Raw genomic sequence first — 23330 nt, 5'->3', positions numbered from 1 at the left:
AAATGTGTTACACACAAAACAAATTAACCCTTTATTTGTTCAAATCTGCTTCTCTCCTGTAGCAGTACAAACATGTTGGGCTTCAATTGTCTTTCACTGAGGGTAAAATGAAAGCTAAGTGGGCACTGCCACCTGCTGGATAACAGCAGCATGACAGGCTCATCAAAGCTGTACGGAAGTAAGAAATTAAGGTGGAAAATACTTCTTGCTTACAACAAACATAAATATTTTCATTATAATTACACCTTAAATAAGGTCCAATCAAATTGGACCTTATTGGAGCAAATGAGATAAGACTACAGAGATTGGACCAAATAAGGTCCAGTCTCTGTAGAACAATGATTTAATATGATCAAATCATTGTTCTAGTTACGTTACTGTTCTAGAAATAACTTCTAGGGCAGTAATGTGGTCCCAAAAACAAACAATTCCTGACTCATGACAAAAATATTTTTAAAACTAATTATCTTTCATGGATCCTCAACACAAAAGAAAGACATAGGACCCATGGTAAAGGCAATTAAGGTATAAGTTTAATATTTCTGAAAAGAATGCATATACAAAGAACAAACTTTAGACAAAGCATTTGGTTCTGCACCAAAAACAACAACGGGTTATAATAATTATACTGACTTGGGCTGGAGATCAACCCAACTCTAATCCACCAGTAAAAAAACAAAAAACAAACAAAACCAAAAAAAAAAACAGTCAGTCATTTAGGATCTTTACCAAACAGTCACTCTGGCCAAACTAAGCTCAGATGTTTTCTTGGTAAAACTGGCAGGTGAGAGTTCAGAGGAGTTCCAACCCCTAAATGTGGAAGGAGTGAAAGTAACCTTTTTATATATTTATATATTTTTATATATAATAATAATAATCATAAAAAAACAACACAAACAGAAATAACAAAGAAAAAAAGGTTTTGGTAAAAACACCTGGAGCCTACATCAACGTGTGCCAGCTTACATTATAATTACATCTGTTAAACCTATCATTTAGAACAGAGACCAAGGCTCAGCTACACACACCACCACCACACAGTTTGAATGGCTATAACACACACCTCGTATATGAAGACTACAAGGAAGGCACCAAACTCTGACTCGGCAAAGAAATCTGGTGATCAGCTGTCAAAAACGCAACGCTCAGTTAATCAGGACGTGTGCTGCAACACTTCAAAGTGTGTGGCGGTGATGATGTTCTAACGGCGTCCTGCCTTACCCTCCCTTGGTCCCTGACGACGCATGAACAACACACCACTTGTTCTGCTAACACTGTTTAAAAGTTCTCTGCTTCTACAAAAAAAGAAAAGGCCGATTCCTGCGGAGCCGTCGGTGCTGGACGCCTTCGGCTCTGTGAGGGAAACGAGCCTCGTTCCAAAGGGACCGACAACTCAGCCCTGTGTGACTCCGGCCGATTCAGCGGTCACGGTTAAACATCCTCTAGTGGTTAGGAGTGTGTCCATTTGGAACAGGAGTTAAATATCCGGTGTTACTGAAGAACAACGGGGTTTGGGGGAGGTTGGCAAATCAAATCAAAAGAAAAACAACACTACGTGTCTAGCAGTAGTGCTGAGAAAGAACAGAGGTGGTCGGACGATGACCACACTCACCGGTGGAGGCGGGGCAGTACGCTGACTCACATCTGACAGAATGAGCTCTCAGTATGTGTGTGTGAGAGACTGGTATGTGGCCAGGATAGCTTCATGTTGTGTGTGAAACTTGGAATTATTGCAGAGAATGGTTGGAAACCTGGTGGGCTGCTTTGGAGGATGACGATGCCAATCAGCCTCAGCAGAACCAGGGAACACATGTGGGGATTAGGGAAGGATGTTGTACAGGTGTATGTGAGTTGCATGTCTTTGTGTGCGTGCGTGTGTGTGTGCTTTGAGAAAAGTAGGGGCCTCTCATAAGAGCACACATTTGCGTTTCTTCTTAGGCTCTGGGGGCTCCAGTGCAGCCAATATCGCCTCATCAAACACATTCTTTAGGCCTTTCTGTGGACACAAATACACACACAGGGGGTAAAGGAGCAGCACCCACAGATGAAACTAAACAGGAGCAGAAAATATAAAACAGCAAAGCGGTGTCAAACTTCCCTTTTAGTGCACAAGTCTTCACATACCTGCTTGCTTATTTTACCACAAACCTGTTGAGATTTTACGTGATAGACCAACACAAAGCAGAATATCGATGTTGGTATTAAAAGAAAATGTTGCATGGTCAGAGTTGTCAGACTGGCTGGGTTTCCACCCAATGTTGCTAATCACTATTTGCTCCTTTTGAACATGTTTGTCTTAGGGGAGGGGGGAGGAACACCTTTGAGTGGGTTGTTAGTTTGGGCAGCTTTTCACAACATTTGATGGGTTTTTAGAAAAGTTTTAGAGGGACATTCTTTCCAAATACTTGTTACTGTGTAGCAGGAATGCACAAAACCTAATAAAATGCAGTGTTATTGCACTTAGTTTATTATTTATAATTTGTTGTTGAATGCGACATTGTCAATAATTAGTCATTGGTTAGTCAAGTGTCACTATTTATTATAAATGTATTACTATACTTATAATTATTATAATATTGCAATGAAGAAATGCCAGGACAACATAATGATTTAAAAAGGACTTAGCGCCACCAAGAGTGTTCAAAGAGTTCAGCCCGTTACAGTCCTGATGGGATCTGATTTGTGAATTAAACTGAATCAAAATCATATTGTGGTATACTTGTGACGTCAGATAAACGTTTATGGCTTCTATGAAACGCTGTGTGTGTGTGTGTGTGTGTGTGTGTGTGCGCATGAAGAGAAAATGGAACGCTGCTGTCAGGTGGAAGCTCGTTGGCAGCGTTCAGGTGGATGAAGCTAAATATTCCAGCATTACAGGAAGAAAAGCTGACAGAAGCATCAACAGACTCCCTGTAAGACCACCAGAAACAATCAGCTGGAGCTAAAATGAAATGCTTGAGACCAAAGTCTACTTGTTCATTAGAATAGCCCTGTCAAAGTCCAGTCAGAAATCATATTTAGAATCTGAGGAAACACTGGAAAAACTTGAGTTCGCATCATTTTCAGTTGAGACAAATAAAGAGTAGTAGCTGTAACCTGTACTCTCTCCCAGTTTGGTTAAATACTGGAAACTTGTCTTCTTTACAGCTCACAACCATACTCAACTCTGATGGTTCATCACATAAAATACTAATAAATGCTTTAAAGTTTGTGGTTGTAATGGTTTAAAATTTTAAAAATAATAATTAATAAATAAACAAGGGGTGCATATACTTTTGCAAGACACTAACTTAGCAAATGCAGGGAGTTTGGGGGAAAAGAAATCCAGAAAAATAATACAGACAGTTGCAAATCATTTGATCAACTCAGAAGTGTACCAAAGTGTGGGAGCGGCATGCTGGTCTGACTGCTGCTACGATCAGAGGCAGTGAGACAAGCAAGTGGAGGAAAGAGAATAACTCCTGAATCAGTGCAACACAAAGGAAAAATGGCTGCAGATCCCCCCTCTGCTGAGCAACTGAAAATATGACATTTAAAGAAAAAAAAAAGTGTTTTGTGTAAACAGTAATGCTGAGCTAAGTTAACATGGTGACCGTGTGTGTTTGATCTGACATCAGAAGCTCAGTCCTGTGAGGTTTGATCGCCCAGACAGAGAGAGAAAGAAGCTCCAGAGAACAAGTTCATTTATCCTTGATACTTTTCAAACTGCACCCAACACCATCAGAACACTAAGTGTTGAGTGATTTAAAGTCTAGTTCTGCAACCACAGACTTCATGTTCTGTTCATGAAACCTTTAGGCTGAAGCTGCAATATTGTGTTTTTGTGAAGCTTGGACATGTTGACAGATTTTAGCTCACTATTTCTCTTCCCAAACTACAAAAAAGTAGAAGGCAACATTCAAAACCTCTTTTTCCAGCCTTCCCATTTAATCAATATTAGGAGAAGATTTCCCAAAGGATTCCAAGATTTCCAAATCCAGCTTGTTTCATAACAGAGATTCAAAGTTTAGAAACATTTAGAAACCTTCCTGTTATCTGCTTAAAGTCTGCGTTCTCTCTGGAAGCCTGAGTGAACCACAGATGTTTAAACTTTCTTACATTTACACGCTTGCTTCGGTTTCATTATGAACATGTCACTGGCTATGTTTCCATCCAACGGTCAAGGACATTTTGAGCCAAGTTTTGAAATCCCGCAAAGAAAGAAAAAGAAAATCTGAATTAGGTTTCTGTTTCTATTTATTCACTGGTTCGGACCGAACAAATCAAAACGTAAAGTTAGCCACATGTTGACGTTTCAAATAGGAAGTAGAAACTAGAATGGATCACACGTCAGAAAAATGGAGAGGTTTTCAGGAACGTGTTGCTATCAGGTTAGTAGGACTTGTTCTGTTATGTCAGGTAGTGTTGGCGATGTAGACAAAGAAACACATTTCTAAGCGGAAACAGCTCATCAGTCAGGTGAGGTAAACGTTTGCTACATCAAAACGTTTTCTGTAAATGTCTTTCCCTCTCCATTTCAGCGCATTAACTCTAATACTAACTTTTCAGAACAGCCAAAAACCACCTTAAGGGAGCAGGAAAAACATTTTGCAGAATTGAGGAAGTTATTTCAAATTTTAACATTTCCATCAACATTTTTTAAACCAATACTTTCAAATGCATGAAAATGAAAAAAAGGATTGATGGAAATTTGCTGATGGTGAGAAAGTTTACTTAAGGTATTCTTTTGCCAGTAACAACCTCCATACAAGAGTTTTGCTGTTGCAGTGACTTCTGAGTTCAGAACCGTCCCATCGCCAGCTGACTTCTCACAACACCTCCGTTACGAACAGAAAGTGTTGCTTCCTGTTCCATTCTGACCCAACAAGTCATCCTTCTGACCTTAATTAGAACCAGGTGACATAAAAGCTCAAGCTGAAGGAGGAAAGGGCCAATGTCACCCCAACATGCCGATGAACAAACATTAGCAACGCTAATACATGATGAACAATGGAAGAGAGAGAAGGCAGGATGAGGAATGTAGAGAGGAGGTAACTAACGGCAACCAGAAGAGGAAGAGACGAGAGCCGTGGCCCAGAGAGATTAAAACACACAGCACTTCCTCTTTCTCTGAGTCTCAGGTGGCTCTAGGGCAGCTAGGATAGCTTCATCAAAAACATTCTTCAGTCCTCGCTACAATGACAGAAAAGGACAGAAAACAGTGGTTAGTAACCAGGGCAACAGGATGGATGAGAGGATTAGAGGAACATGGCAGAGTGAGGAGGGAAGTGAATGAAGACAGAGGGAGGAAAACCGCTGGGTCAGATGGAGCAGAGATGGAGGATCACATGCAGCTGGGAGAGGGCTGAGATTAGCAACAGGAAACAGGAAGTGACATTAGCAGCCATGTAAGCATTATGTCAAATAGAGGAGGAAGGAAAGAGCGGAGCACCGAGGTGGAGGCTACGCCTTGACTTCATCAACACTATTGTTCTCTGGCCATGTGAGGTCATGTGTGTTCCCTTCCTTCTGGAGTCCTGCAGTCCGGTCGGGACAGACGGCTCTCTGGACCTGCTGACTGTCCAACAAGGACACGCCTTATGGTCTGTCCACTCTGCTGTACAGATCTTTTCTAGTATTTCTGCCTCCCTGTTAGTGAGATGTGTTAACAAGAGAATCTAAGCAGTCAGAAAAGCAAAGATGTATTCAGAGGGGTCTTTGCTTTTCTCACACCAAACAACCAAATTTAACTCTGGGTGTTTTAACACCTGATAGTCTAATATACTCTGTGGTAAAAGACTTGAAGTCATTTCTCCCACTAGGACTGGGCACACTTGTTGGCTTTGGCTGTATTTACCCAGAATGCCCTGTGCTGTAGTCCGCTTCCAGCTTTTGGAGTGGTCACCTGCATGCTTGGCGTTCACGTATGCAATCAAACCAGAGTTCACTTTTTTGTTCCGCATCAGATATCGATGCGGCCCTCACCAAACAATCTGGACTTCCTAAATTAAAGTTATTGTTTTTTTTTAATGTATGAATTACAGCCAAAATAATCTTTCCTCTTTTATCCAGTTTGTTCTCCATGCTGTTTTTTTTTTTTAAAGCAGTTATGAGGCTTGGTGGCAAAATCTGAAACTACGTCTGTACAAGTTACTCAGCAGGTCGTTGCTAGGCAACCAAAGAGTGAGCGAGTTAGTTGATGCCACTCACCTTGCTTAGCTGACTCTGAGAACTTGAGCGGCTAAAGCATTTCCTCTGCCTATATCCCCCAGAATGCTGTGCAGCTCTGGATCAGAGTTCAGTGAATATTCTATCAGATGTATGATCTATTGATATTGATCGGATGTCTATCACAATATACATTATTGATTTATTGTCCGGCCCTACTTAGTGAGGTCAGCATTTGACCTTTGTAGCCTGGCATGCAGAACAAACCCATCCATTGCAGCATGCAACAGGCGGGGTGTGGGAGTGAACATGTTCCTCTTTCCTCCACTTTCTTTCTTCTTGCCTTTGATATTTCAGCTCAGCCAATCTAGCAGTGTGTGACGGTACATTAAGTGTGTTTCTGTGTAAAGGTTACCTGTGTGAGGGCTGAGCACTCCACATATTTAACTGCCTTGAGGTCTCTTGCCAGCTTCTCTGCCGTCTCTGGGGTGATGGGCTTCTGCTTGTTCTTGGCCAGCTTCTCTATAGTTGACGGGTCGTCCCTCAAGTCGATCTGCGTCCCGACTAGAAGGAAGGGCGTCTTTGGACAGTGGTGGGTAATTTCAGGAACCCACTGTGGAAACACACTCAGTGTTAAAACAACAAGAGGCAAGGTTCTATAGCAAGACAATGCTGACATATTGACACAAAGTGTTCATATTGTATTCGTTGCTAAAAGGTGTCCAAAACATTATCTACTGTTTCTGACAAAATGATCAACTCCACCCATTTAACCATGGAAACCCCCTCCATACTGGCATGTGGTCCCAGTAAGAGTTACCACTGTGTCAGGGTGGGCAATACAGACTTTAAATTCTTATCATAATACTTAGTTGTACAGTGATGATATGAATGACTTATCACTTCTTTTTTAGGTAGCTTTGGCTGTGACTGAATTTATAATACTTTTCTTTAGGACACCAGTCACATAAAGAAAGGTGATTTATATCACTAAACTGCACACAGTAACTGCATTTAATCGTTTTTTTGTTTGTTTGTTTTTCAAATTTGTTGACGTTTATTGATACTTTCATTGAAAAACAGGAGAAAAACAGTAAAACTAACAATTCCAACAATCCAGATAGTTTTGGGGGGTTTAAGTAATAATTGGAATTTACAGTGACAATGATTAATCAAAATTCTTAAAATAAGAAATCCAACATGATAAATGATAAACGATCCAATAAATGCCCACACCTGCCATTGCATGCTGATTTATTTTTCTTACTAGTGAAGAAGCTTTGATAGAAAATAGGAACAAGCAGCACTCAAATTTCACCAATAATTCAATTTGTCTTTTATATTACACTTCATTTCCCCTGAGTCTGGTTCTGATCCATGATTGGGCCATTTGACTGATGACATATGACAGTGACCAAACCCAATCAGCCTCTAGTGGATATTAATAGGAGATATGTAACCAAAGTTTTGTACAGAAAATGTAGATGCTAAATGTAAATTCTTGGTCGTCAAAGATGTTATGAAACATCCCCAAAATGCTTATGAATCATCTCATATTAAATATGAACCCATAGTAGATACTTCTTTGTCAACACTACAAACATGGATGCACCGACTGCAGTGTCCTGGACGATCACTGATCTTTAAAACCCTAATTTGCCGATTCTGATTTTGGTCTTTTTTTTTGTCTAAATATGGCAACAAAATTGCTGAGAATATAGCTGGGAATTTATTCCAAACATTATGTGTGTAAAATTTTACGAAAGAACATAAAGCTAATTATTTTTTATATATATATTTAAATGTAGAAACAGTTAGTTACCTTTTCTTTGACATTTTCAAAGGAGGAAGGGGACACAACTGAAAAACAGACGAGGAAGACATCTGTCTGCGGATAACTCAAAGGACGTAACCTGTCGTAGTCTTCTTGACCTGCAGAAACCAAAAAAACACATCCACTCACACTGGTAAGTCTTAAAAAACTCATCAAACTAGATATTTACACAAGTTTGCTTGTGGATGAGCTTTGAAAAAGCCCCTTTCCATTTTAACCCTTTCATGCATGAATTATGATCCTTTGTGTCAGAATTTTTTTCCCATTTTTTAAACATTTTTTCTTAAGGCATAAAAAAGGTAGGAAATTTTTTTTGTAAAAATATATTTTTTTATTTTTATGTGATCAATTGTAATTTTGTCCAAATACAAAGTTGTTATTTGAAAAATACATCAGTAGTATTGTTCCTTAGGGGTTATCTGATGTCACAATATTTTTTTTACTTGCAAGAGTCGTCTACAGTAGAAGGAGGGACCGGGTTGGTTCTCATGCTTTTTTGTCTGTCGGCCATATTGTATTTAACAAAAATAATTTCTTGCATTTGCAGCTGATGGCCAGTAGTTGATGGTATATTTTATGATGCATTAGTGTCCACTTCAGTGGTCTGTGTGCATTTATAACATAAAAATCCACAGGAAGCACAAGAAAATGGCTTTTAGATAGCTGTCCATTGTAGTGACCACTATGCATGAAAGGGTTAAGCAGGTTTATTTACTTGGACTGCACACTCAAATGTGATTTTCATTTGGTGGTTTCAAATCTAATTTATTTCACATTAGAAAATTAAACACCAAGGCAAAACCAAAGCCATACCTGCTGTGTCAAACAATCCCAAAGTATAGGGTTCCCCACCGATCATTACAGTTACAGCATAGTTGTCAAACACCTGGAACACACAAAACAAATCCTTGTTAGGCTCAATAAGACATTCAACTTGATATGCTTTTGCTGTCACTGTAAGTAGAAGCTAAATATAAATGTATATATCTGTTTGCACTTTTAGAATCACAATGAATGTGGATCCCAGTTAAAGCTTTCTAAATCCACTTCAATAAAATGTTTGGCACCAAAAAGATCCAGAAAACGACTTGGAAGAAGTCAGCGGTGACAAAGTGATTCCAGTGTCGCCTTGTGTGTCTGTTGGCATACATACCGTAGGTACATATTCGGACGGAAACTTGTTTGTAGTGTAAGAGATGAGCAGGCAGGTTTTACCCACAGCACCGTCACCGACTACAACACACTTGATGGTCTGCATAGCTGTGGTTTACAGTCTATTCTACTCATTCAAGACCTGCAGAGAAAAACAGAAATAAAATCAGAAATCTTTAGATTACTCTGGGTAAAAAAAAAAAATTTTTTTCTTTTGGAACTCAGAAATTTAACACAATTCTAAAAGATACAAACTTAAACTCATATTGACCTCTCATGTATCACTTTGTATCTCCATTTGAATTGAATATACATTTAAAATTAAAAATGACTTAATCATCCAGTAATTCAATATCTTTTAATCCACTTAGAATTTTATTTAAAATTAAAGTACAGTAATTAATAAACTCACATTTGGAGGAAATAAAAGAATAAAGCTTCAAACTAAGACCTGGTACACATATACACAGTGTTTCTCTCAGGGACTTGGTCTTAGAGAGTGGAGGGGCCTTTATTAGGGGTGCACAGATTGACCAGCCAATTTCCTTCATTTTGGGTGATAAATCGGTCGATGCTTACAAGTGAAACTGATCTTATCTACAGATCGTTTATACCACCACAAGGCTCTGAGAGAGGGCTACCTTTCACAATGGTCAGCCTACTGTTGCCAACTTTGCAACTTTTTTTGCTATATCTAGTGCAGAAACTAGCAGGCCAAACTCTGTCAGACTGGTGATCAGAAAACTGTAATCGGTGCACCCCGACTTTCTTTTACAAACACCAATAATAACAGTTTCTCCTCCTGTTACTTGCATGAGAGCTGTTGTCATTAAAACAAAACTTTTAACCCTCCAGCAGTAATAAGCAATGACTTTTAACTGCTGGAGGGAGTAAAAAGTCCCTCCAGCAGTAGGGAGGACTGCTCCCTTTTGGACAGAGCAAAGGTTTTTTACTCTGTTTCTTTGGTGGGGTCGCACTAACCTCATTTGCTCTTTTACAAGGTTTTTTGTACGGTTTCATAAAGTGATGGACTGACTGCTTTCCCGCTGTCCAATTGTGAGATTTTCTGTGCTCATTCTGAGCATTGCATTAAAATCGCGAGAGCGTTAAAAACAGAGATATCCTTGCGACTGTCTTTCTTTGAAATGCCAAAAAAGCAAAAAAAAAAGTGTTTGTTTCCCCACACGTCTTCTCCATAGCATAATGCAGAACTGGATTGCTTCATAAGTGCAAAACATACAAACCAGAAAAAGAGCAGCTTTTACTTCTGAACTATCATTCAATAAATATCAGATAATGGAAACTGTTTGACTGCAACTGTTGTAACAGCCAGCAACAAAAACAGAAAGAAAAAAAAATTCCTGCTCATATTTTGAGTCATTTCAGAGAAGCTGAAATTTAACTGCAGGTCTGGCATCTGCTCCAATGTCTCAATGCAGCGACTGTGAAACAGCGAGATGGAAGCCAACTAAGCCTTATATAATCACTCGGTTTAAGGATCATTCGGTAGCGAACCACAGAATCTCTGTTTCTTCTCTACAAATTACAGCATGTCACCATTAAGCCGCAGCAGAGCTGAGCTCCACTACAGCACTAGGTGGGGGCAGGGAGCCACTGAGGGACGGTCCATTTCCAAAACGCCCTCCTTACAAAGAGACTCCGCTGCTAAGAACTAGTTCTAGATCAGACATGGGCAAACTACGGCCCCCGGGCCGTATACGGCCCGTTAGGCTTTTTAATCCGGCCCGCCGAACTTGTCCAAATTATTGTAAAAACCCATGGATGTGTAAAATCCTGATTCATTTCCCTTTCCCCTGCAATACCCTCGTTTCCCCGATAGACGGCGCACTAGTCTAGACACACTTTCCAGCTGACATTTCCCCCCTTCGGTAAAAATGAGCGGACCAAAGAAAAGAAAAGTGGACACTGAGTGCCGAGTGTTTAAAAAAGAGTGGACAACAAAATATTTTTTTACTGATGTCCGATCAACGGCTGTATGTCTGATATGCCAAGAAACGGTTGCAGTTTTCAAAGAGTACAATATCAGCCGTCACTTTGCCACAAAGCATGCTAACTACGCTAGCAAGCAGTCAGCACAGGAACGGGCGGCTACTGCTCAGAGGTTGGCAGCTAATTTACAGACTCAGCAGAATTTTTTTCACCGACAAACTGCGATCCAGGAGTCAAGTACCAAGGCAAGTTTTTTGCTGGCATTCAAGTTAGCAAAGGCTAGCAAGCCTTTATCCGAAGGCGAGTTTTTGAAAGAATGCATAGTAGACACAGCAGATCTCTTGTGTCCGGAAAGCAAAGGCAAGTTTGAAAAAATCAGCTTGTCACGCAGGACAGTGACTCGGCGTGTGGAACTGATTGACGAAGATATAGTCAGCGAGTTAAACAAAAAAGCGGAGTCCTTTAATTTATATTCACTAGCACTGGATGAAAGCAACGACATGAAAGACACTGCTCAGCTCCTAATTTTTATCCGAGGGATAAATGACAGTTTTGAGATAACGGAGGAGCTTTTGAGCATGGAATCGCTGAAGGGGAAAACGCGAGGAGAGGACTTATATGAACAGGTGTCTGCTGTCATCGAGAGAATGAAGCTGCCTTGGAGTAAACTTGCCGGTGTCACCACGGATGGATCGCCAAATTTAACTGGAAAAAACGTTGGGTTGCTGAAGAGAATCCAAGATAAAGTGAAAGAAGAAAACCCTGAGCAGGGTGTTACTTTTCTTCACTGCATCATTCATCAAGAATCTCTGTGTAAGTCTGTATTGCAGCTTAATCATGTTGTGGATCCAGTTGTAAAACTTGTTAACTTCATACGAGCAAGGGGACTTAATCACCGTCAGTTCATTGCGTTCCTAGAGGAAACCGATGCGGATCACCACGACTTACTTTACCACTCTCGTGTCCGCTGGTTAAGTTTGGGGAAAGTCTGCCAACGAGTGTGGGAGCTCAAAGAGGAGATTCGTTCGTTTTTGGAGCTAATGGGGAAATCCGACGAATTCCCTGAGCTGAGCGATGAGGACTGGCTTTGTGACTTTGCGTTTGCTGTGGACATATTGTCACACATGAATGAGCTGAACGTTAAGCTGCAGGGGAAAGATCAGTTTGTGCACGATATGTACACAAATGTGAGAGCCTTCAAATCCAAGCTGATTTTATTCTCCAGGCAAATGTCAAACAAATCTTTCGCTCATTTTCCCACACTGGCCATTCAGAAGGCCACCCGAAACGTGAAGAAATACTGCAAATCACTGGACGACATGCACAGAGAATTCTGCCGTCGGTTCACTGATTTTGAAAAAATTGAAAAGTCACTTCAGCTGGTGTCCTGTCCCCTGTCACAAGACCCCGAAACAGCACCGCATGAGCTGCAATTGGAGCTGATCGATCTTCAGTCTGACTCCGTCTCAAAAGAGAAGTTCCGATCTCTTAAACTGAATGACTTTTACGCTTCACTTAACGAAGCCACATTTCCAAACCTCCGGAGGACGGCACAGAAGATGCTGGCATTGTTTGGCTCGACCTACGTGTGTGAGCAGACTTTCAGCGTCATGAACATCAACAAAGCCCGATACAGATCCCGGTTAACTGACCAACACCTCAGATCTATTCTGAGAATTGCCACAACAAAACTAACTCCAGACTTTGATGCACTGGCAAAAAAAGGAGAACAACAACACTGTTCCCACTGAAATGTGAGTTTTTCTACTGTTATGAAAAAAATAGCAACTTGCGCATTTACGCACAGCAGCGGTATACAGTAGCTTAATTAACATGCCGCACATCGCTCTCATTTTAAAGACCCCTTCCTTTCGTTGGGTAATAATATGTTCTGAATGTTGAAAGTGATTCCATTGATTTTTTTTCCCACTAAATGTTGATTTCTTTAATTTTTTTTTAATACATTTCAATCCCCAGGTTTAATCAATTACATTGCTTGTCCAAATGCTCCTGGCCCGGCCCCTCTGTCAAATTTTAGAACCCATTCTGGCCCGCAAGTCAAAAAGTTTGCCCACCCCTGTTCTAGATGTTAAACACATGAAAACTGTCTCCCGATTGGGTAAAGCTGTTGGGAAAGCATGTCGGTTAGGGTTAGGACTGGACTGAAGGTACTCTAAACAAATATTGTTTACAATAACAACATTGAAAAATGCAATAAACCTTATTTAATCAAACATTTCTGACCAATTCTTTGGTTTTGATCAAACTAATAAATTAACTTTAAAGAAACAATAATAAAAATGATGTGTTGTTTTGGAAGCACTATATGATTAAATAATGTGATACTAGGGATGCTTTGATCAGATTTTCTGCTGCCAATGCTCATACCGGTCACTGCCAATCACCTGGATTGGCTGTTAATTTTTCCCTTTTAGGTATAAATGCTACATCATCTGGCAAAATGGAAAAATGATCTGGCAATAAATTCACCAGATTAAGACAAAAAACATGCAAAACTATTTACAGGCACAATACAGCAGCTATTCGGTCAAAAGGACAACTTAAAAACCTGCAATCAGCAAAACAATATTTACCAATAAGGCTCTTTCTACCATAAATTATACATAAATGAAATAAATCTCACAACACTGCCTATATCAAATAATCTTAAGTAAAAAAGGAAACATTAACTCAAAGTCAAATGCAAGTTGCATCAAAATAAACAATCCCAACTTACTAAATCAAAACTCCTTGAGAGCATTGCTAATTGTTTGGTGCTGGCTCTGATTGGTTGTTTCTGACTGAACGGAGTAATTCTGCAGAACACAGAAAAGAGGCAGAAGAGACTGATTTTTTTCCCCAAAGCTTATCTGTCTCATGTTAGGACAGCAAAAGTTTCAATACGTATGTAAAAAGAAAATTTTTTTTTTTTATTAAGTTACATGCTGCAGGTCTAAGCAGATGTCCAATGTGAGAGTTCACTGTCTGGTGGAGGTTGAACGTGAAACTGAACATGCCAGTATGGCGTGGCAACGGTCCAACAGTGAGAGCAGAACCCAGAATCTTCTACCGCTAGCCCTATTATTTTAATTGTTTTTTGGGTTATATGCACACTGGGCCTCTGCAGACTGCGAAGTATGAGATGCAGGTGATCATTTTTTGTGATCAGCAATAAGAGACAGTGATTGGCAATCATACGGTTTCACGGAAATTTGCCGATTGATGAGCACGCCTCTACAGTATGTGATCGAATGGTTTCATCCTTGATTATTCTATTTTGATAATCACCAGCACATATCAATACATGAGCAACTTTTCAATGTGATGGGGGAAAAAAAGTCACATGGTCTTGTCTCATTGATGCATATCCATTTATTCCTAGTACTGACAAACTAAGTTCAGTTATGAGGCTTTGCTTCAATAAATCCTCTGTGATTTCAAGCGAGAATATTAGCAGCTTATTGATAGATTTCTATTAATCTTAGGTGAGATATTCTTTTAACCAAAGGCTGCATAGTGGGCTAATTGTCAGCACTGTTTTCATGCATCTGGCTGGGGCCAGCTGAGTGGCGTTCTCCCTGTGTATGGGTTACCTCCAGACACCAAAGACGTTCATGTTGGCTTAATTGGTAGATATTGCTAAAAGTAGGTATTGACCGATTTTCTCAAAGTAAAATTTTAATTCAGAATGTCTGTGCGTGTAGCATAAATTAGAGCAAAACTAAATGTAGAAAATGCTTTAATTCAAAAGAGAATTTAATCATTTTTGTGCATTAAAAAACACTTAAAAATTGTCCATTAGTGAGCAGAATCACCTGATCAGTGGCCATTGTGATCCATTTTCCAATGAACAGGCACTACAAGTTACCTTAACACCAGAGGTGTGCCGATCGATCGGCCACCAATCATAATCGGCCTATTTCCATGAAAAAGTGTATGATAGGTGATCGCCGATCACCGTCTCTTGTTGCCGATCACACAAACGGTGCCGAAGTGCCGATTTCATGTCGCAGCCTGCCAGTGCACCTTATCTCCTCTTTCCTTCACACTGTGCAACCAAACAAATGCTAAACAGTGTAGTGAGAAACTTTAACGCTCAGCATCAATGGGGAAGTTTGCGTGTTGCGACGGAAAATTACCTCGTTGGTGAAGAGCGTCAAAATGCATCAACACGAGTCTAATATGAGATTTAAAAAAACAAAGCACTTGACTGAGTTTGGCTACATCGAGACTCAATGCAGGGAAAAAAAAAAAAAAGACATCTGGATGAGACAACAGGTAAAGCAGCGCACAACTACCAGCATTCACCCGGAAGAGTGTGATGGTCAGAAAGCAAAACAAATAACCCAAAAAATTATTTAAAATTATACAAGTTACCGGTGTACAACGCTGGATCTGCTCTCACTCTTGGACCGCTGCTACGCGCCGCTGGTAGTAGATAATATAATAATAATAATATAAGAATATTTCACCTACGTAGCGCCGTTCAACCTCCACCAAACACTGAACTCTCTCACCGAACGTCTGCTTAAAGCTGCAGCATGTAACTTAAAACAACAAAAAAACTGATTTTACATATTAACACTTTCACTATGTCCTAACATGAGATCATTTATAAACAAACAATAAAATAATAATCGATCTCCTCTGTCTCTTCCAGACAATCTTCAGAACTATGCAGCTCAGTCAGAAACAACCAATCAGAACCAGCATTAATCAGCTAGCCGTGCTCTCAGAAAGTTTTGATTTAGTAACTCAGGATTGTTTATTTTGATAGGCAGATTTACTTGATTCATGCCAATAATTTATGGTACAGAGAGTTAAATATTATTTTACTGATTGCAGGTTTGTCAGTTGTCCTTTTGACTGAATAGCTGCTATATTGTGACTGCAAGTATTTTGCATGTTTATGTCTAAATTAGGTAAATTTATTATTAGATCATTTGTTAATTTCGCCAAATTACATAGCAGCATTTATACCTAATGCAAAAAATTAACAGCCAATCCAGGTGATTGGCAGTGATCAGCCCTCATAGGTGATCGGAATCGGCAGCAAAAAACCTAATCGGAGCATCCCTACTTACATTATTTTGCCTTTACTGAGTGACAGAGACTCAATTCTCTGGTTTCAGTGTCAACGTGGTATTCAAATGAAATCAGAAAAAATACAGGAGCATAAAAGCTTTTTAAAAGAAAACTGTTTTCTAAGGAGACTTTCTTCTGAGTCATTTATTCAGACTCTTGGTTAGCCTGCCTAACCAAAGCACAGAAACATTTCTATTTTATACTTATGAAGCTTCAGCCTGTGTTATGGTACATTATGGATTCATAAATGTTGGCAGCCTTTAGAAAATCTCTGAGTTAAGCTAAGCTTCTACATTCTCCGTGGAAAACAATCAGACTGCTGTTGAATGGCTAACTCCACTGATCACTCATATATTCTAAAGCCAGTTAAAAATGTGAACTCTAAATAATCTGTTTATATTTCAAACATAAAGAAACAACAGTTACAACAGTGTAACGATGCCTGGCTGGGGGGAACCATTTTGAGTTCTATTTCATATCTTATTATAACATAAATCATAAAGAGACACTGTAACAGTTTACAAAGCCAAACCTCAGAATCTGGCTGCAAAACTCTTATATTATATAAAATATATTTTAAAACACAATAGAGAATTTACTAGTGTTACCCATACACTTCAATTTTAAAGTCTACCCCTAAAAAAACGTTTTATTTCATAAGGGTGAAATAGGATTTGATCCAAACAGTAGCAACTAAACTATCATCACAACTCAGCAAAAATAGGTTCTCAGTCATCTGATTTCTAAGAATCTAAACCCAGAGCTCTAAAAAATAAATGTGCATTTGGCACAAACTAAACCACCAGCAGCTCTAGGAAGGAAAACTATCATGTAGTCTCAATTTCCAAACAGAGCCGTTATCTAACGTGTCCTCCATGAGGTGGAGTATTAAGGAAAAATCTCAAAACAAGCCGCACTCTAAATATGTCAAACTGTTCTAAAGCAGGCAAAGCCGATGGGGGCTGACGGAGGGTGGCTGCAGTTGTAAACGCTTTTAGACTTAATCCTAGCATTGGTGTTAGTAGGCCAGTAGGCATTTTTAGGGCAGGCCTGTTAAACAGCGGGAAGGTTTATTCTGATATAGCAGTATTTCCCCAATAGATAAGACTGATAAAGAAAACCTGCCATAATATAAAAACATCTCTGAGATTATAATAAAAATACGAAAAGCATCGTGTCGTAATGTGCACTTAAAAAGCAACACGTTCTCAATTTTGTTCAATCAAAAAGCAGACTAATGAACTAAAAATACGCAGTTTACGTCGACTGCAATCGTAGCATTCAGAACTGCGCTTCATGTCTTATTCTAAATGCACCAGCATCAACTTCGAGAGGTTACATACGCCAACATCAGAATTTTAACATCTGGCCTGAAGTTCCAACGATAAAAGGACCGATAGCCGGCTGCTACTAGCTCAGCTGCTGCACTTCGACCACATCCCGGCCTCTGTGGCCTATTTCCTGCCGGTTCTTTAAATCGCCATCTCGCGATGTATTTTCATATGAACAACAAGGAATGATGGGTAACTTTCGGGTATCTAAATGTTACCCGTTTTTAATGTTGCACCGTATCTTGCTTAAATATAAACATACAGCTAAGGTTTGTTGTACCTCCGTAACCGTCTAACCCCTAGCTATCAACTAGAGAAGTATTGCTTTATTTTAAGCCAAGACACTAATACGTTTATAGCCCAAATGACAATATGTTATTCAGTAAATAGCTTTGAAGAACGAAAAGGATGACTTCACTTTCCGGTCTAATAATATAGCCTACTTGCTTTGCTAGCTGAATACCGTCCTCCCGTTAGCTTGTGGGCTAACAAGTGCAGCTATCTCTAGCGGATGCTGTTTCTGAATTGCAATAATTAGCAGCTACATCCCCGTTATAACTGACACCACATGCTACATAACGCTCATATACTAAAAAGATAACAAAAAATATTAAGACATACCTTAAACACTATATGTGGGTATTTATAATTTTCCGTACCGTATTCTCTGTTTGGGTCTCAACACCGGGCGTTGGCAGCTCCACACTAAGGGCTTCCCAGTCAGTAGAGCAGGGACACGTCGAGTACGTACTGACTTTTTACGTCATTCCGTTCATTCATTTGAACAGACAGCAAGGTCAACGTTTTCCCAACAAATTGGGCTGGGAGGTGCCCGAAGCAGTGAGTGAATGTAAAATTAATGTAAAAATATATAGACACACAAATAAATATATTTATTGTTTTTGCATATTTGTATTACTATTTGGTTATTAAACAATTAACCATATGTCAAATTGCTTTAATTTTTATTACCATGACACACCTGCATTTAACTAAAAATTATTGCTCATTCAGCTCAATGACCTATATGTTAGGAATCACAGATGTACAAATCTAGGAAAAACAAAATTTTATTTTCAAAATGGGACCATGTGGTTGAGAGAAACAATTACAATATTCATGCCATACAAACAAAACACAGAGACCATAAAAAAGGAAAACATAATTCTAGAAAAGTCTAGAACTGTAGGCATCTCCTCTTCTAGTTGGACACGCTCTGCAGCAGCGTAATGTTGTCTCCTTTCAACATGATCCTCCCTGGAAGACAAGGCAACAAATAAGGATTTAGAAAAGCCACATGGAGACAGATCAGATGCAAAAAAGAAAACAGATAAAAAGTCTACTTCTTAGACATACACTAATCGATATGAAGAGCAGACATAGCCAAGCGCTGCTATAGCCCAGATGTGCCAAGGAACGCTAAAGCAAGTCTTCTGCCTGAGGCTAGGACTTCATAATATAGTCTCTAGAACTGCATGTTTTAAATGTTGAATATATTTTTAGCAATATTCTGAATGATGTGTCTTTAAGACTATCACTGTTAATTGTCATTTACTGTTTTATATTATTATTTACTTACTTATTTTAAATTTCTGTTGCATGCTGTGCTGGGTCAAACAAATCAGCCCACCCCATTCGGGGGTCAATAAGGTATTAACACGTGAATGAAAGTGGACCAGACAGCGGTTCAAAAGCAGGAAGAGGATTATAGAACAGGGCATTCTGGGTAAATACAACTGAAACAAACATGAGCCTGGCACTAGCTGGAGAAATGGTTTGTGATCTATATCTAAAACAAAAGCAAAATCCTACAACCGGCAAAATCCAACGGCACTCCATTTTGTTTTCACATTTTGTGAAGAAGAAAGTTGTGCTCATTGTCTTCTTCAGAGGTTTTCGTGTCGTTTCCTTCTGTGGTTCTTGGTGCAGCGCCACCATGGGCGAGGATTTAGTTTTTCAAACAGTTTGGTTGGCTTGACTGAGTGCAGTGTAAAGGAGAACCACAGCAGCTGAAAATGTAACAAATGTTGCCATTTTTGTCCCCAATCAAACCAAATCTTCCAGACTATCAGGTGTGAAAACACACCAAAAGGGAAAAAGCTCAAGTGGTAGGAATGTTTTGCAAGACGCTGTAGATCTGTAATAGAGTTTCTCTTTCCCCTTCAATGGCTACTTCTAAAAATGAATGAATGATATAAAAGCACTGAAAGGGACATCTATCACTACTAGGCTGATTCAGGTTAGGCTCTTTAAGTCATATTACCCAGTGGCTTTCTGTTCTTGGTCTTCATGTGGATTTCCTCAGCATCATCCAGAACCAGGTTCATGTACTCATCAAAGCCCTGAAATCAAAACAGGGACAAAGTTTACGCATTGCATAAAATCTATAATGTTACACCTGTTCTAACCAGTTATTATTAATGCTGTCTCTTAACAGGGTTCCAAGAATTGTGACACTAACATCTAAACTAGAAGTTTTTTTTTACTATGCTTGGTTATTATTGGTTAAAACTTATAAAAACATTTTACAAGCTGAATGTTTTGATGTAAATATCAAAGAACTTACAATAATGCATCCCTCTATCCGCATGTTGACCTGCTCATACAGCCACACCTGGATTTTGGAACGCTGGGAATGAGAGGGAAAACCGAATCAGGCTCTCTCAATCGAGACTTTAATCTACTTGGGATTAAAAGAGAAAGTGGGAACTACTTACATTCTGCAGGTATCTGAAAATGAGGTTCTGAAACATCAAGTCAAGGTAAGCAGACACACATTTATAATATTTTTTTTAATTCCGACTGAAAGAAAACTAGTTTTGTTGGTTCCAGTGGATAAAGCTGCTGTCACACGGCTGCTTCACAGCCTGCAACATGTTCCAGTTTCATCCACGTTACACATGAGATGGCACGTTACTATGGATACAGCAGGCCATAAATCTAATTCACTATGAGCTGTCCGTTGTTTACTATGAACACTGTTTTTTTCCCCCAACACACCAAACATTTCATTAACCTTTGAAAGAACTGCTCAGCTTTACATTTATTGCTTACTGCCATACATTCAAATAGGGACAAAAAATAGACATATTGAGGCTTTTTCTAAAGTCTGGATGTTTGATGATGTTTTGATTTATAATCAGAATTGATAAAGCTTACTTAAACTAGTTGGCTCTAATTGGAATATTCTTTTCAACTAACATCAGGGGTGTCCAAACTTTTTGGGACAAAATTGTTGAGTCACAAGTTCTCACGATTTAAAAAAAACAAAAAAAAAAGTCATTTTTTGGTTTTTACAGAACATGTTATTCATTGTAGATCCAAAATTTAAAAGGGATTTTGCAAGTTTGCTGTGAAAGAAAGACACCTAGGTTTTAGTTTCCTTAGACTTTATTTAATAGATTTATTTCCAGTAATAAGATCAGGAATGTGTCACTTTCTTTCAAAAAGCTCCCTGATATTCAGCCAAGTTTAATATATTCAAAACCAGCTCATTCAGGAGCAGCAAAGTTGACTTTATAGTAAAACTCTCTGGATTGACCTGGTTATACTCATTATAAAACCATGGCTTTAAAAAGACTGATATTTTGTGTTGTGCTTAACATTTTCCATTTTATGAAAATTATACCAGTAATAATTGTAGCTTGATTACAAACAAGGCGTTTCCGTCTGCTGCTTTAAGCACCAGTACAAATTTGCATTATTTTTAATTACATTCTCAAGTATTGTAAATAGCCTGTTGTCTTATTAACGATCCTGCTAAGTTATGACTTTTATGAGATACTTGAAATTGATGCTAACTTTAACGCGGTAATGTCTTTCACATTGCTAGGATGTAAATTTGTCATTCAGTAAAAGCTAGAAACAAACTTGGAAACGTTGTACCTGCCCAGAACAGTCACTCCGAGCAAATTATTTTAAAAATGTACCAAAATACAAATTTACTAGCTAGCAACGACGTAGCTAAAAATTAGCCTAGCTGCTAAGTCATCTTAGCACCCCATTGAACGATGTACCGTCGGTATGTTCGAAAGGATACAATGGGCTGCACCATAACCTTCTGGACCTTCTGTCCTTGTCCTCTGTACGCCATTTCTCCAACAAAAACACCAACGAGATGAAAGCGTTAAAAAAAACAGCACCCTTTCTGGGTTCAGAGCGCCTTAACGTTCCACTCACGTTGCAAATCTGCTACAATGGCGCGTTTGCTTCCGCCTTCCGCGCCTGTATGAACGGCTAGTGAAGTGAAACAGCGCCTCCAGAGGAGGGAGGTTATAAATATAGAAACTTTCTGATCACGTTTGGGAAGATAGTGGCTTGAGATAATGTACAATAAACAAACAACAAAACCCATTACAATTTATCTTAGTCACCTGAAAGGTCTGTTTTAGGCAAGATTTTTATGTTTCAAAATACATTTATTTTTAACTTGACTTTCATCCCATTTATATTTGGAGTTATTTTGGTTCTTTAACTGTCTAGATGTCCTCTGCTTTGCTCCCCACTGCCTTTTTAAGAAAGCATTAGCTGAAATATAAGTGAAGTTCCTTTTCAGATCCTTCATGAGCTCTTTCTTAAAATATTTTCTGTTTCTGAGTAATATACTCTGGAACTTATTCACAGCTTCTGCAAAATTCTACACACCAGTTATGACAATATGGAAAAACGATTTTGAGGTTTTTTGCATAAAAAAAAATAGAAACCCAAGAAATTGTTTAACTGTCTCATGACATGCTAACAACTCAATTTTCCAGGAAGCTGAGAAGTTAATTCACAATAAGAAGACCTGAATGACACTATGAGTTGTTGACTAGAACTACCAATCCACCTCATTTGAAACTTATAATGTATTTTTACAACAAACTATGAAGTCTTTAAATATTAAAAGAGTATTTGTTCTTTCCATTTTATTTCATAATTTTTGAAGTAACTATCAAAACACTTTGAAAATATCAGAAAGACTAGAGAATCGTTCATTAACATTTTCTTTTCATATAAAGTACAAATTGATCAATACAAATTAACATGACGTTCTCGTTTCTTCTTTTGTGAAAGTAGTGACATACTATTTCCACCAGGAGGCGGTATTCGAAAAGTAATCTATTTACCCCAGGAATACAATCATGAGCGAACTACATACAACTGCTGTTAGTTGGATGGTTCCGTAATATCTTTGTTTGCACATAAAGTAATATGTGAATAGTTTTTTTCTACTGCTTTACCTACCTATTACGAGAGCAACTCTCTTGTTGCTAAAGTCCAATCCTTCAAATCAGCGCATTAATACTCGCGGCTAATGTTCGAGGCTTTAGGTGTTAGTGTTTATGTGTTTTACAAACTCACGTGCTTTAATAAGTGCTGGGCTTCTGTACCAGCAGAATTACAGCTAAATGGTCAAATGTTAAAGATTTCTATCACCACAATAATTTTCTATTTCAATAACAGAAATACTAATAATAATAAACTTTTAAAAAGAAAATTAAATACCAAAAATATGTCACTGGACCATACAACTATAACCTATGTATGTATACAGTACTTCTTCTATATATATATTTTTGTTTAAATCTGCAATATTGGCATTGTTATATTTGTAGACATTTACAAATTCATTTCAACATTTCATGTCCAAATAGACTACCGTAATAAATCTAATTTTATTATGCTTAAATAACAATAAAAGTAGCTTGTCCTCTACACTGTTACTTTCGCACAGTGGTTTGCAAAAGTGATGACAACCCTTGAACATGTTCACATTGTGTCAATATTTTATATAACACAAATAAATGCATAGTAGTGAAATGGAAAGAAAATGATACATTGTTTTCAAA

General features: G+C 38.6%; 3 protein-coding genes across 4 annotated transcripts; 1 reads left to right on the top strand and 2 right to left on the bottom strand.

Annotated features, from left to right (window-relative positions):
• Positions 1–511: 511 nt before the first annotated feature.
• Positions 512–18259, bottom strand: LOC114135246 (cell division control protein 42 homolog). 2 transcript variants are annotated; one of them, XM_028002348.1, is made up of 6 exons: positions 18159–18259; positions 9135–9275; positions 8795–8867; positions 7970–8079; positions 6563–6760; positions 512–1996 (listed from the first exon to the last, which is right to left on the bottom strand). In XM_028002348.1, exons 2-6 carry the CDS (start codon positions 9237–9239, stop codon positions 1907–1909), a joined length of 576 nt encoding a protein of 191 aa, XP_027858149.1. In that variant the 5' UTR covers positions 9240–9275; positions 18159–18259; the 3' UTR covers positions 512–1906. The 2 variants fall into 2 exon arrangements, with proteins under 2 accessions (XP_027858149.1, XP_027858150.1); XM_028002349.1 differs by having other exon boundaries at positions 18121–18232.
• On the top strand, positions 11029–13170 carry LOC114135477 (general transcription factor II-I repeat domain-containing protein 2-like). Its single transcript, XM_028002787.1, has one exon. The coding sequence runs from the start codon at positions 11029–11031 to the stop codon at positions 12832–12834; it is 1806 nt and encodes a 601-aa protein (XP_027858588.1). The 3' UTR covers positions 12835–13170.
• A 292-nt stretch (positions 18260–18551) lies between the features above and the next one.
• On the bottom strand, positions 18552–21738 carry snrpe (small nuclear ribonucleoprotein polypeptide E). Its single transcript, XM_028002350.1, has 5 exons — positions 21539–21738; positions 20217–20243; positions 20066–20128; positions 19763–19841; positions 18552–18756 (listed from the first exon to the last, which is right to left on the bottom strand). Exons 1-5 carry the CDS (start codon positions 21590–21592, stop codon positions 18701–18703), a joined length of 279 nt encoding a protein of 92 aa, XP_027858151.1. The 5' UTR covers positions 21593–21738; the 3' UTR covers positions 18552–18700.
• Positions 21739–23330: the final 1592 nt, after the last annotated feature.

The sequence above is a fragment of the Xiphophorus couchianus genome, chromosome 20 (genome assembly GCF_001444195.1).
Source record: "Xiphophorus couchianus chromosome 20, X_couchianus-1.0, whole genome shotgun sequence".
Classification (NCBI taxonomy): domain Eukaryota; kingdom Metazoa; phylum Chordata; class Actinopteri; order Cyprinodontiformes; family Poeciliidae; genus Xiphophorus; species Xiphophorus couchianus.
This window is presented reverse-complemented; position numbering and strand designations above follow the sequence as displayed.

Coding starts and splice junctions, on each gene's coding strand:
- LOC114135246 (XM_028002348.1), bottom strand. CDS start 9,239: ATGCAGACCATCAAGTGTGTTGTAGTCGGTGACGGTGCTGTGGGTAAA. Junction 8,080..8,794: donor GGGATTGTTTGACACAGCAG/GTATGGCTTTGG, acceptor TGGTTTCTGCAG/GTCAAGAAGACTACGACAGG. Junction 6,761..7,969: donor TTGAAAATGTCAAAGAAAAG/GTAACTAACTGT, acceptor GTGTTTCCACAG/TGGGTTCCTGAAATTACCCA.
- LOC114135477 (XM_028002787.1), top strand. CDS start 11,029: ATGAGCGGACCAAAGAAAAGAAAAGTGGACACTGAGTGCCGAGTGTTT.
- snrpe (XM_028002350.1), bottom strand. CDS start 21,592: ATGGCGTACAGAGGACAAGGACAGAAGGTCCAGAAGGTTATGGTGCAG. Junction 20,129..20,216: donor TTTTCAGATACCTGCAGAAT/GTAAGTAGTTCC, acceptor TCTCATTCCCAG/CGTTCCAAAATCCAGGTGTG. Junction 19,842..20,065: donor GGATAGAGGGATGCATTATT/GTAAGTTCTTTG, acceptor TTTTGATTTCAG/GGCTTTGATGAGTACATGAA.